At 62.4% G+C, this 12,284-nt stretch overlaps 1 protein-coding gene across 2 annotated transcripts; it reads left to right on the top strand.

Moving 5' to 3' along the window:
- Positions 1–8,062: 8,062 nt before the first annotated feature.
- On the top strand, positions 8,063–11,853 carry RNF26 (ring finger protein 26). Of its 2 annotated transcripts, none has more exons than XM_055728640.1 (2): positions 8,063–9,511; positions 11,480–11,853. In XM_055728640.1, the coding sequence occupies exon 1, from the start codon at positions 8,077–8,079 to the stop codon at positions 9,502–9,504; it is 1,428 nt and encodes a 475-aa protein (XP_055584615.1). In that variant the 5' UTR covers positions 8,063–8,076; the 3' UTR covers positions 9,505–9,511; positions 11,480–11,853. The 2 variants fall into 2 exon arrangements, with proteins under 2 accessions (XP_055584615.1, XP_055584614.1); XM_055728639.1 differs by having other exon boundaries at positions 10,883–11,851.
- Positions 11,854–12,284: the final 431 nt, after the last annotated feature.

Raw genomic sequence — 12,284 nt, 5'->3', positions numbered from 1 at the left:
TGCCAAGCAGCGCCCCCAGGTCCACTGCCCCTGCCCCATTGCAGCCTGGCTCTGTGCCTCAGTTTCCCCCAGGTCAGTCAGAGCCAGAGTGCTTGAGGATGAAACACCGGGGGTTTCTTCTCCTTCAGAGCCCCTTCTCTACCTCCCATTTTGCTCCCCATTCACACAGGACCCCCGCAGCTGGCTGAGTTGAGTTCACCCCACATGCAGGCAGGTCCAGGGCTGCCCCAGCATCTCCCAGGAGCAGCGAGAGCGCTCTCCTCCGGCTCTCAACCCGGGAGCTCCGAACCTTTGCACATCTTGTCTCTTCCACTTGCTTTTCCTGCAGCATGAGCTGCATCCCTCCGACCACCCTGAGCCACTCTGCGGCCGGGCTGCGGGTTCCCTGGGGCCACAGCGTTCCCGCCGGCTATCCCCAAGCCCCTCTCATACTGCCAGCCCCACCAGCCCCCTGACAACCCTGTGCTGGCCCCCAGCCCCACTCCCCCGCCAGTGCCATGCAGTGGCCCTTGCCATGCCCTCCTCCTGTCTCATCTGCATACCTGGGCAGCCCCCACCACCACCACTTTCCCAGCCAAATAGACTTGATGATTCATCGGAAATGATTAAATTTTTTCCCCACGAGATTAGTTGCTTAAAATGGCAACGCTGGGCAGTGATAAGGCTCAGAGCCCTTGCATCGCTGGTGTGGAGAGGGGGCCTCCTCCCAGGCGGTGCCTTCGATGGGAGGAACAAGTGCAAGGGAGCTGTGCCATCTCGCGCAGGCTGCTGGCAGGCTGCTCTCGCCCCCCCGGCTGCACTGAGGGGATGCTCTTGCAGCTCCCTCTCCACTGTGGGAACAGTCACCCCCTGAGCGGTGCCCAGGGCTCAGGGACCCCTGAGAAAAGGCTCACACCTTCCCTCCAAAGGGAAGGATGCAGCACCAGAGGAGCCTCAGGCTCTGCTCCCCTTGGAGGAGGGAAAGGGATGTTCCACTTTGCATAAAATACTGTGATTTAAGCCCCACAAATGCCACCTTGGGAGGGAAGGGGACCTGAGGGGTCCTGCTGTCCTGTCGGAAAGCATTGACCAAGTCAAACAAACAAGCGAGACAACCCAGATGACACACTGCTGATGCATTTAGTTCTGGTGCTAACTTTTATTCTGTGTTTAAAATAAAGCAAAATGTTGCTAATAAAAACCTCTGTAGAAAATTCCCAGCAATTGGAAAGGGCAGTGCCCCTCCCTGGAGAAAACAGGCTGGCCAACCTCTGTGACGGGGAGCATGCCTTTCCCCACCCCCCCTTCCCCCAAAACAGCCTCCTGCTGCTACTGCAATAGCCATGCCTCCAGTTGGTTGGGCTTCTGCTTTTCAGACCATTTAACTTTGAAGAAATATTTTTTTTTTTTTTCCCCCTACCAAACTGATGGTTCTGGGGAAGATGGGCAGGATTTGAAAGCAAGGCCCCACTGCTCTCACGGCTGCCGTGAAATCACCCTGCTGCGCTGTGTGTGGCACCCGGTGGGCTCGGAGTCTCTGCGTGGGGAGCGCAGCAGGCTGGCCACCTTCGTCTTCCCTCTCCGCTGCCTTATCTCACGCCTTCTTATTTATTTGCTTGCCTAACGGATTTGGCTTTGGCCCCCATTTGCTGCTGTGCAAACAAACAGTGTGGATGAGGCTCCCGTGTCGCGGTCCCACGCGCACCGCCGGGGTGGGAAGGTCGGAGCTCGCAGGTCCGGCCCCAGTGGAGGCACAGAGCAGCTCTTGCTCTCTGCCAGCTGGGGAAATAGGGGTGTCTGGGCCCCCACGGCTCCCAGTGCTCTCCTTAAACCTCCTGTCACCTCTCGGGTAAGAGCCCGTGCCTGGGCAGGCAGCTCCGTCCCTGGGAGCTGCCAGGCAGCCGCTCTGGCTCCTCTCTGCGGGAAAACCACAGGGCAGCACACGGGTGCAGCCTGCCCAGGGCAGGGCTGATAACCCTGGCGTTATCTGAGCATCGCAGGTTGCAGGAACAATCTGGAAGTGCATAATTGCATTTGCCTTTCTCCTCCGGCTCCTGCTGAGCCTGGCTCTCTGCAGCTGGAGGGGAGCGATGGCCAGCATGCAGAGCCAGGCACAGGGCCTGGGGCTGAGCACAGGCTGCATCCCAGAGCACACCTCAGCCCCTTCCACCTTTCCCTGCCCTCCCAGCGAGACCCACGGGGCTTAGCTGGGTCCTGCCGAGCTGCCAGAGGGAGCTGGCCCCAGTGCAGGCTGTGCCGGCAGGCAGCACTCGGCTCCCTTGCCGTGCGTGCCCCGGCACGCTGCTCAGCACGCCCCAGGTGGGGACGGGGGCCCTGTGCCTTCCCCGGCTCCTGCAGCCCCCAACCAGGCGATGGGGCCCAGGGCAGCCCGGGTGTCTTGGGAGGAGTCTGTGGGGTGCCCAGGGAGCCCCCAGCCCGCGCCGGTGGGCGATGAGCTGTCGGCGGGCGCTGGCCTGCGTGGCGGCAGGGTGGAGGGCAGGCGTGGTGGGCGGAAGCGGCTGCGTGGCTGCCCAGGCCTGCACCTCTTCACACAGCACCGTCAGGGCCGAGGGGCCCCGCTCCCCAGGGAAGGGATGGGACGCAGGCCAGCGCCGCGCTTTCCCACACCGCCCGGGATCGGCCCACCGCTTCCCCGCCACGGCAGCGCGGGGGCTCACCGACCCCGGGCAGAAATCCCCGGGGGTGCCCTCCCGCTGGAGCTGCATTTTGGGGAGCTTGGGGGTTCACGCAAGGCCTTGCGGTGTGGGGTACGCACAGGCACCCGCCTGGGCTCTCCGACCTCCAGCTCCCCGTTCCCCATGGGCAGAAGACATGAGGGATGGGGTATCAGATGTGCCATGAGGGCGAAGCTGCCTCGGGGTACCTACACCCCGCCTCTCTCCATCTCTGGGAGCCAGCTTTAACACCCCTGTCCCACAGCTCAGGAAAACGCCTTCTTCCACCCCCGCCTTCCTCGGCTGGGCTCCCAGCAGCTTCTTTGTGTCTCCCCTCTCCTTCCTCTCCTCTTCTGCAGGGCCTTTATGTGGGGATTATTAACCATGGCTACCGAGCCTTTGTTCAGGAGGGGCTGGGAGTCGGGCGAGGGGCTGGGCGGGGGGAGGAAGGAAGGACGTGAGCGGAAGGGGGGAAGGAAGGTGACATCTGGATTTCTACGCCGGAGCACCACAATCTTCTGGAGCAGCTGTGCAGAGACAGCCAAGGGCTCGGCTGATGCAGAGCAGTGACAAAGCCCCAGAGAAGACCCAAGCTGGCGAGGGTCACCCAGCCCCATGCCACCCAAAGCACAGCCCCCAGCCTCCGCCCCGGCAATGTCAGAGGATAGACCTGGGAGCCCCCCAGGGTTCCAGCTCCCCTGCCAGGGGTGGCTTGAGGGCACGCAAGCAACACGGGCTTGGTTGTGTTCCACAGCAAGCAGCGCAGCGGTGGCGAGGAAGGCTGTGGAGCTGTGCAGCCCCCCCCTTGTGTCCTACGCTGGGGGCCCGACCCTCGCTGTGTGCAGGGCGGATGGACAAGGACAGCTGGAGCCGGGGGAGCGGACACTCCTGGGGAAACCTTAGCCAGCTCACGGCCACTGCCAAGGCGCAGGGGGAAGGAGCCCTCTGCCCAGGGCTGGCCTGTCACTTGACATCCCAGGGGTACAGGCTCCCCACGGCCTGCAGCAGGTGCACCCCTGGGACAGTGTGCGAATAGCCACGTACTGCCCTCTCGCTCGCACGCGTGCGGCTGGGCTGGGCACGTACGTGGCCCGGGGTCCTCTCGCAGCCCCGGTGCTCTGCTGCCCTGGGGCGAGGGGCAGGCTTTGGGGCTTGGGCTGGGTGGCATGGGGGCTGAGGGGGCAACGGGGGGAAGCTGAGAGCCTGGGGACAGCTATTTATAAACTGGCCTTTGCCTTCGGAAGACTTCCGAGTCCATCTCCCCCCAGTGCCGGCCGGAAAAAGGCCCCATTGTCCTGGCGCCAGATGGGCCGGGGCCGGGCACTTGCCCACACAATGGGGCGGATTATGTGCCCGGACAGTGGGGGTCCGGCAGCGGGACACCCCGCAGGAGCAGCTGCCGCCAGCGCCTGCGTGGCAACCTCACAGCATGGGCTGTGGGGCCGAGAGCGAGGCAGCCGGGGGTCCTGGCCGCGCTCGTTCGTCACCCCTGCTAACGCCACAACTCTCGTGCCATGGCTCCCTGGAGGGACGTCCCTGCCCTGCGCTCCAGGTCACCCAGCTTCCCCAGCTCACTGCGGTGTGGCTGAGCAGCATGCTCCCCCTGCCAGGGGAGGGAGAAGAAGCCAGCATGGGGCCCAGCATCACCCCCTGAAGTCTTTGTCCTGGCTTTGTCTGCAGGGCTTGGGGCTCCCCCAGGACGGCTCATTTGGAGCCACTGCAAGAAAGCTCAATGAGAGATTAGCCCCAGGCAGGTGGTGAGGCCAGCCCCAGCTTTGGGGGTCTCCTCTGGCACCCATGGGCTGTGGGGGATCTCTTTGGAGGGCTCTGGGGAAGGCTCCCCACTGCTGCAAGGGCACACGGAGTAGCGGCAAGGGCAGACCAGGGCTGCCTGGGAGAAGGCAGCAAGCAGGGCACAGTCCCCATGCCACCTCCCCACACCACTGGCCCTGCACCCTGCCTGGCCCCACAGCGCTGGGAACACGCCGGAGCACCAGGGCCCACGGGGACGGTGGGGCTGGCCGGGCTGAGCAGGGATTTCTCCTTACAGGACTTTCCCATGGAAGAAGACTTGCTTTTCCCAGGGCTGTCTGGCCAGGCTCCAGGAGGAGAGAGATATCCCAGCTCCCTTCGTGGGGAGCCACACAGCCCTCCAGAACCACGGCGGGCAGTCCTCATGCTCCCACTCTTCCACCCGCGGAAGGTGCCCACTGCTGGGGACATGGACGGGATGGGCACCCTCCAGCTCCCGAGCCTTCCCATGGGCTCTGCCCAGCAGCCTTAGCCATGCGGCACGTGGAACGGATGCTGGCTGTTGTTCCCCACCAGCAGGGATGTGCACGGTGGGGGATACCATCAGCTGCACCTCCAAGGCTAGCCGAAGGCCAGAGGAAGAGCGAGCCACACCATCCTGGAGCTGAGCCCGAGTGGGGACAGGGGACTTCCCTGGAGCGGATGCAGCGGAACGAGCTATTGTTCCAGCCTGGCCTGTGAGCGCGGGGCTGCAGGCGCCTGCTGCCGTGCTGAGGCATCTGCCCAGCCCTTGGCAAGGGCATCTTGAGGAGACCCGAGGTAAGGCTGCTGGCAGCACCCAGGAGGAGCATGCTGGCTGGCTTCTCCCAGGTGCTGGCAGTGCCGCACAGCCGGAGGTGAGGCAAGGGCACCCTGGGGATGGTTCCAGTTGCCCGGCCAGCTGGGAGCACTGGCGTGATGCCAGCAAGACCCACATCTCAGAAACACCCTTCCTGCCTCAGGGCAGTGGCAGGGCAGGACATGCCCACGAAGCAGGGGCCTAGGGAAGCTGGGGAAGCTGCTGGAGCTGGGGAAGCTGCATGTCCATCTGCGGAGGCAGGCCTGGAGGGAGCCATGGTGGTCCCCAGTACCGTCTCCGAACTCTGTGGCTGCAGGCTGTGCTGCCAGCCCTTTGTCTGCCTCGTTTTTCCCATTCCTTTGCCACCCACAGCCTGTTTCCCAGCCAGTCTTCTGGGACGTGCCCAGGGTACGATGCAAGGCAGCCCCAGCGCTGCTAGCCTGGTCCCAGGCTCCGCACAGCCTGGACCCCAGAGCACAGGGTACTGATCCCCCCATCCCCAAGCATGCTGGGCTCCGGAGAGCTCCTTACGCATCGTGACGCCCAGCCCCAGGTTTGCTCCCTCTGTTTCCAGCTCAAAGCTGCAAGGACACAGCAGCTGTAAGGGCAGAGACAGACCTATATCTGGCTTGCTCTGGCTGCTCTGTTTTTCCCGAAATGCGGGGCAGCTGCCCTGCTGCGGTGAGCTCAGCAGCGAGCGGGAAGGCAGCTCAGAGGCGTGATGCAGCAGCAGCCCCGCGGCTGGGCTCGGTGCCAGCGCAGTCAGTGCGCTGCATGGCCCTTGGCTGGCACTGGGTCTCAGGCAGGCAGGGGGGCACATACATCCCCGGGCTCCTGCACCCCCAGGTTGGGCTGTGGTGGCTCCAGTTAGCACCAGTGCAGTCCAGTTTACAGCAGAGCCCAGTCTACCCTGTGACAAATGAGCACCGAGAAGCTGATGAGGGGAGGGGGCTCACAAGCAGGGCCCATGCTGTCCGGCTGCTGGCAGCTGCCACTGGCACAGCTGGGAGTGCAGTGGCATTGTGCCCAGACCTCCAGCAAGTGCAGGGACAGCTGCAGGGACCCTCCTTACAAGGAGGGGTCCTGGCCACAGCCCAGCTCCCAGGCACCTTGGCAGGGACCTCTGTCCCTTCTGCAGGGCCCCGGGAAGGCATCTTCCACCCCTGCACCCCAGCCTTGCAGCCCCTCCACTGGGAGCCCCGCTCTACTCCGCTCCAGTCAAATCAGTGTTCCAACCTGATCAGATTCCCCCGCTGCTCCCAGCCCCTGGCACCCCTCCTTGCCCCATGCCGGGGTGCCTGAGCCCTGCACCTCTCTCCAGCAGGTCTGGATGCTGCAGAGTTGGACACTCTATGGCAGGAGAGAGCAGGCACAGGCTTCCCTCTGCCCTCCGGAGCATGGAGCAATGGCAGAGAAGCCCTGCTACGGATCCACGACCTCTAAACCCTGCAGCCCCTGCACCTCTCCAGCGGGAGCACAGAGCCCCAGGAAGGGCAGGGGCCTGGGCAGGCGCCAGCAGTGGGAAGGGGAGGCAGGTGCGTGGCTGGAGGCAGGGAAGGAGTGGAGCACGCCCAGCCCTTGGCTCGGCTCTTTTTTTCCTTCTCCTGTTTGGTAAAGCAACAAGAAATCCAAACATTACCATAAATGCTGAAAGCATCCTGGCTCTATCACGTGGGCACAGGAGCACACATCACCGGGGGATCCAGGCAGCTGCTGCGAGGGAGCCCATGGCCAAAGCAGGCCAGGCAGGGAGGGGCCGGGGCCGGCGGGGAGCCAGCCGGCAGGACAGACCCCAGGCAGGACAGACACCCCCCGACACGGATCTGCCATCCTGGCAGCCCAGCGAGGGCTGCGGCTCGAGCGCCGGATGGCCCCAGGCAGCACCAGCCCAGGTGGAGTGTGCCAGGATGCGCCCCCCGCCCTGGCTCAGCGTGTTCTGGGGCAGGGGTCATGCAGGGGCAGGGGTAGGTGGCTGCAGGGGGGAACCCCAGCACCCTGCTCCCTCGGAGCTCCCCCCTTGCTGCCTGCGGGTGCAGCGCTTCCCTCCTCAGCCCCTCCCGGACCTGCAGATGTCTTTCCCATGGGTCATCGGCTCCACTCGCTCTCCCCTGCCTTGGGCTCCAGGGCCGGATCTTCCTGAGCCTGTCATCAGCGTCAGGGCGGCAGAGCTGGAGCATCTCCTGGGGCACAGCGGAGCGGAGGCCGGACGCCGCCAGCCCCACACCCCGCCAGGAGCCGGCAGGGAGAGCAGGAGCCGCGCTGGGGCTGTGCAGCCTTGGGCCAGGCCGCGGCCATGAGTTTATTCTAGGATCTCCTGCAGGAAACTGCTCGGTGGGGCGTAAGCGCTGCCACCCGGGCTGACCCTGTCCCAAGCACCCCGACCCCAGGGACCCCGCTGGCCAGCACAAGCCTTCCCCGTGCCAGGGCTGAGGCTGTCGCAAACTCATCACACGTGTGGCCGCAGGGACCCTGTGGGTGACGTGGCGGGTGCCCCCGCGCTGCTTGGAACCAGGGTAAGGGCTCTCGCGCCGCAGCCGCCCCGGGCTCTGCGGCAGCGCCGCGATTAAACGAGCGCTGCGGACCCTTTAAATGGGCGTTAGTGGGCGGGGCCCGCAGCGGCGGCAGCAGCCAGTCGGAGGCGCCCCGCCCGTCAGCGACCACGCCCCCAGCGCCGTGCCCCCGCCGCGTCCTGCGAACCGACCAATGGGCGGCGGGGAGAGGCGCGGCCCTCACCGCCCATTGGCCCGGCGGCGCGCGGCAGCCCGAGCGAAGATGGCGGCGCCCGGCGGCGGCCGTTCCCCGGCGGACCGAGGCTGATGGCCCCGCACCGCCATGGACCTGCTGTTCGCATTGTTCCGCGGCCTGCGGCTGGCCCTGGACCTGCTGGTCCTGGTGCTGGACGTCAACTTCTTCCTGGTGTCCTCGCTGGTGTCTGCGCTGCTCTGGCTGATCGCCGCGGCCTACAGCCTCCCCACGGCCGCCGCCGCCGGGGCTCTGGCCTGCTGGGACGGGCTGCTGCTGGCGCTGGCCTGGCTGGCGCGGGCGGCCTGCGGCCTGGCGCTGGGCACGCTGCAGGGACTGGCCGGCCTGCTGCGCGGCTGCTGCTGCGGCCTGGAGGGGCTGAAGGTGGCGGGGAACTTGCTGTCACACCTGATGCTGCGGAGCCGGGAGCTGCTGCACCGCGGGCTCTGCGGGCTGCTGGGCTGTGGGCAGGCCCTGGCCAGGCAGCTCTGCGAGGGCCTGGCCATCGGCACCAGCCTGCTGGCCTACCTCATCAACAGCCTGGTCAACGTGTGCCTCATCGGCACGCAGAACCTCTTCACCCTGCTCGTGGCCCTGTGGGACTCTGTCACCGGCCCCTTCCTTAGGGTCACGGACCTGCTGGCTGCTTTCCTCGCGCACGTCTCCAGCGGCGCCATTGCTGTGTCCATCCTGCTGTGGTCGCCCTGCCAGCTGGCCTTCAAGCTCCTGGCCTCCGCTGCTGAGCTCTTCATCAACATCTTCTTCGTCAATATTTATGGCCTGGGATTGCTCCTCCTCATTATTTTTGTCAGCTCCTTTGTCTTCAACCCCGGGCTGCTGTGGACACTGACAGGCCACATGATGGGCTACTTCAGCGCGCTGCCTTCCTACCACCGCCTGCAGCGGGATGTGTGGCGGCTCTATCAGGTGGCAGTCCTGACCCTGGGTATGGCCATGACCTCTCAGGCCTGGCGCAGATTGGTGGACTGGAGTTTGCATGTGACTGACTGGAGCCGAGGAGGCAGAACGATGAACCGGGAAAGAAACCAGCGAGGGGCAGCTCTGCTCGCCACCAGACCTGCAGCCCCTGGCAGGCCAGCGCTGGCAGGAGTTGGCCATCTGCCAGCCGAGCATGAGGACCAGCTGGACATGGAGCAGGTACCACAACTGCATCCTCCTCCGAGTCGAAGTGCACTGGCAGGACAGCGTCTCCAGCCACCCAGGGAGGAACCGAGCACCTCCTGGGGGAAAGCTCCGAGGAAGCAGCAGCTGAATGCAGCAGCTGGGAATGCTGAGGGTATCCCAGATAACGACCCCTGGATGCTCCTGAAAGAACAAGAGGAACATAAGAAATGCGTCATCTGTCAAGACCAAACCAAGACAGTCCTGCTTCTGCCCTGCAGGCACCTGTGCCTGTGTCAAGAGTGCACAGAAGTCCTCCTGCGGCAGGCCATCTACCAGCGCAACTGCCCGCTGTGCCGCCAGATGATCCTCCAGACACTCAACGTGTACTTGTAAACCCAAGGTGGGGGGTGGCTGGTGTCATTTTCCCAGGAGGTCAAGGGCACCCTGTGTGCCTTTTGCTGGGAAGCAGAACTTCCCACGGGTGACCTGAGCAGCTTCCAAAGAACTAAGAGTGGTGCTGAAAGGGCAAAAGGCCATTGGGGGTGTCTGCTAGCCACAGTTGCAACGTACCTAGATTGTAGCTCTTGCTAGCCAGCACACTAACCAATCTCTGCAGCAGGCAGAGTTACCTTTTTTGTTGTTGTTGTTGACAACTTTTGCAGTTTCTGGGCCTGTTGGCTCGAGCCTGCAGCAGTCTGAGATCCAAAGCAGAGTGCAGAAGGATGTTCTGGTCCCTCATAGCCAAAGTTGATAGAAAGGCTGAAGGTTGTGCCCTCCTGGGAATCACAGGGGCTGGTGCAGGGCAAGGGAGGGTTTTTCCCAAAGTCTAATCAGAAAACTAGCCGGCAGACTGCATTCAGGCCTCTGTTTCCCCCTCCCACCATCTTAAGTGGGGGAACCTCCCTGGGAGGAGGCCCAGTGTGCCCCTTTTGCAAGGCCCTAGGAGAACAATGAGCACACTTGAGATTTTTAGGCTTTGCTACCAGAGGGCTGAGCATGGCTCTCAGCTGGAAAAGAGCAGGCTTTCTGGGATACTTCAGCATCCTGTGACTTTGGTTTCTGAGCTTCCTATTCCCCTTGCCAGGACAACAAGGAGCCACAATGAATGCAGGCTCCCTGCAGGCCAGCTGACTGCAGCACGCAGTGTTGCTGCTGCTTCCACACATCACCTATGCAAGACTAGCAAGCACACATCAGGTTACTCGCATGGGGAGGCCAGGGGGAGTTAACTCTTTCTGCAGGGGTGGTGGTGCTGCTTGGGGAACCGGAGGGGTGGCTGGCCAGCCAGTGCTCACAGTCCTGGCAGCAGCAGCGCACGCCTGAGCCAATGCTGGAGGATCCTTTCCAGATAATACACATTTTCTGCAGGCTCAGAATGCCATGGAACCTAGTGGTTCACACTAGTGCTTGCTTGCTGCTTCCCAGGTTGGGCTGGCTGGAGGGAGTAACTCTTTGGGAAGAGAGGGGACACCCCCAAAGCTCCTGGGAGCCCACTGAGACATTCCAGCTCCAGGCACGAGTCCTGCATATCTGTGTTGCAGATCTGCAGTTGCGTGCATGGAGCAGTACCAGGACCATGGCTATCTTTGACTAGGGCAAGGTTACACTGCTGTTCTGTCTTAGTGTCTGTCAGAAATGCAGCCAGTTTTATTTAGAAGTGTTCCCTGAAGCCTAATGAGGGCATCCAATCCCAGCTTGGTCAACCAGCACTGTTCCAAGAAATTGCTGGGCTGCAAGAGGGCCTTATGCTAAAAAGCTTTTCCTTTTCCAGCTGCTTGCTTGAGGTCAGCCATGCACCACAGCCAGTTTTTGGATGGAGCCAGACAGACTGGAAAGAGTCTTGACTTATGAACTGCAAGCCAAGAGCCTGAGGACGGCTGGCATGGTCTTGCTTCTCTGTTCTCCTTCTTGATTAGTGATTTAAGCCAAAACAGAGGCAGAAGAGAGGCCAGGCCATGCTGGGAGATGCCTTTGTACTGTAAACATGAACTGTGGCAAGACTATCTGGCTGGAGAGTGGCTTTGCTTTGGGAGGCAGCGCAGGGGCCGGTTGCCCCTGTGTTCGCTGGGGGCTGGAGGGACTCCCTGGGCCAAGCTGGGCTCCCGAGTGCTAACGGGTGTGAGAAGGGCCATGTGAGCTGCTTCCACCTCACCTTGCAGAGAGGCAAAGCTCCATGCCCAAGCCCTGTTGCTCAGCCTCTTGTCCCTGTGCCTCCCCAGATGCACGCCACCCACGTCAATGTTTGCTCCCTCCAGCCACCTTTCCTGTGGCTGCAGCCAGTGACACTTGCAATGGAGCAGCCCAGCCCTTGCCAGAGCAGCGAGCGCAGCCCCGGAGGCTGTGTTCCCCAGCAGCTCTCTCCTTCCAGGAGGACTTCTGCAAGCGCCTGGGACAAGCTGGACCCTTCCCTGGCTACGCCTCTGGACACACTCAGGAGTGGGACTGTGGCCATGCTGCTGACTGCAGGTGGTGGTGTTTGGTTTGGACCAGCTCAGATCTTGGGATGCAACATTTCCTACATGAGTTACAGGAGGGGAAGGATACCTCTGCAGGACTACAGTTTCTCTCTGCAAACCTTTTTTTTTTTTTTTTTTTTCCCCCTGTTATAGCAGTCACGCTTATTGTTTTAGAGCCTGTTTGTTTGCTGCCTGTTTGTATAAAAAAAAAAGGAAAGAGAAAGCTTTGCCTTAAGTTAACTTTTTGCACTAAGGAGTAGATACCAAGTAGATTAAAGTCTTCTTTATCAAAAGCTCCCTGCTGCTTCATTTTTGGGAAGAGTTTTCTCAGGGGGATGGGCTCTCCTCTCTGCTCAACCCAGGCCCCAGAGGAAGCCTATCACTCCCCACCAAGGGTCAGAGCTGCGTGGCCAATACCACCAGCAAGCTCAGGGGTACTTGCACCCAGAAGGGCAGTGCTGTGGAATACCCTGAAGTCAGGCTGCTGCACGGGAAAAGCCTGGCACACAGGAGACTAATCTACACCCAAAGACATAGCGGGTGGGCTTTCCAAGGCTGGCATCCCCCCCTCCCTGCGCTGGTAACCCACAGTGAGAAGTGGTCGTGGATATGGCTGTGCAAGGGAGCAGAGTGCAGCTTGCAAGGCACCAGTGCCAACGTCTGCATCTTGCCTGGAGATGCATTTGCTGCTGCAGCCTCTTCTGGGCCTGGGAGCAG

The sequence above is a fragment of the Falco cherrug genome, chromosome 17 (assembly GCF_023634085.1).
Source record: "Falco cherrug isolate bFalChe1 chromosome 17, bFalChe1.pri, whole genome shotgun sequence".
Classification (NCBI taxonomy): Eukaryota; Metazoa; Chordata; class Aves; order Falconiformes; family Falconidae; genus Falco; species Falco cherrug.
Note: the sequence above shows the minus strand (reverse complement) of the source record. Positions and strands in the feature narration are given on the sequence as shown.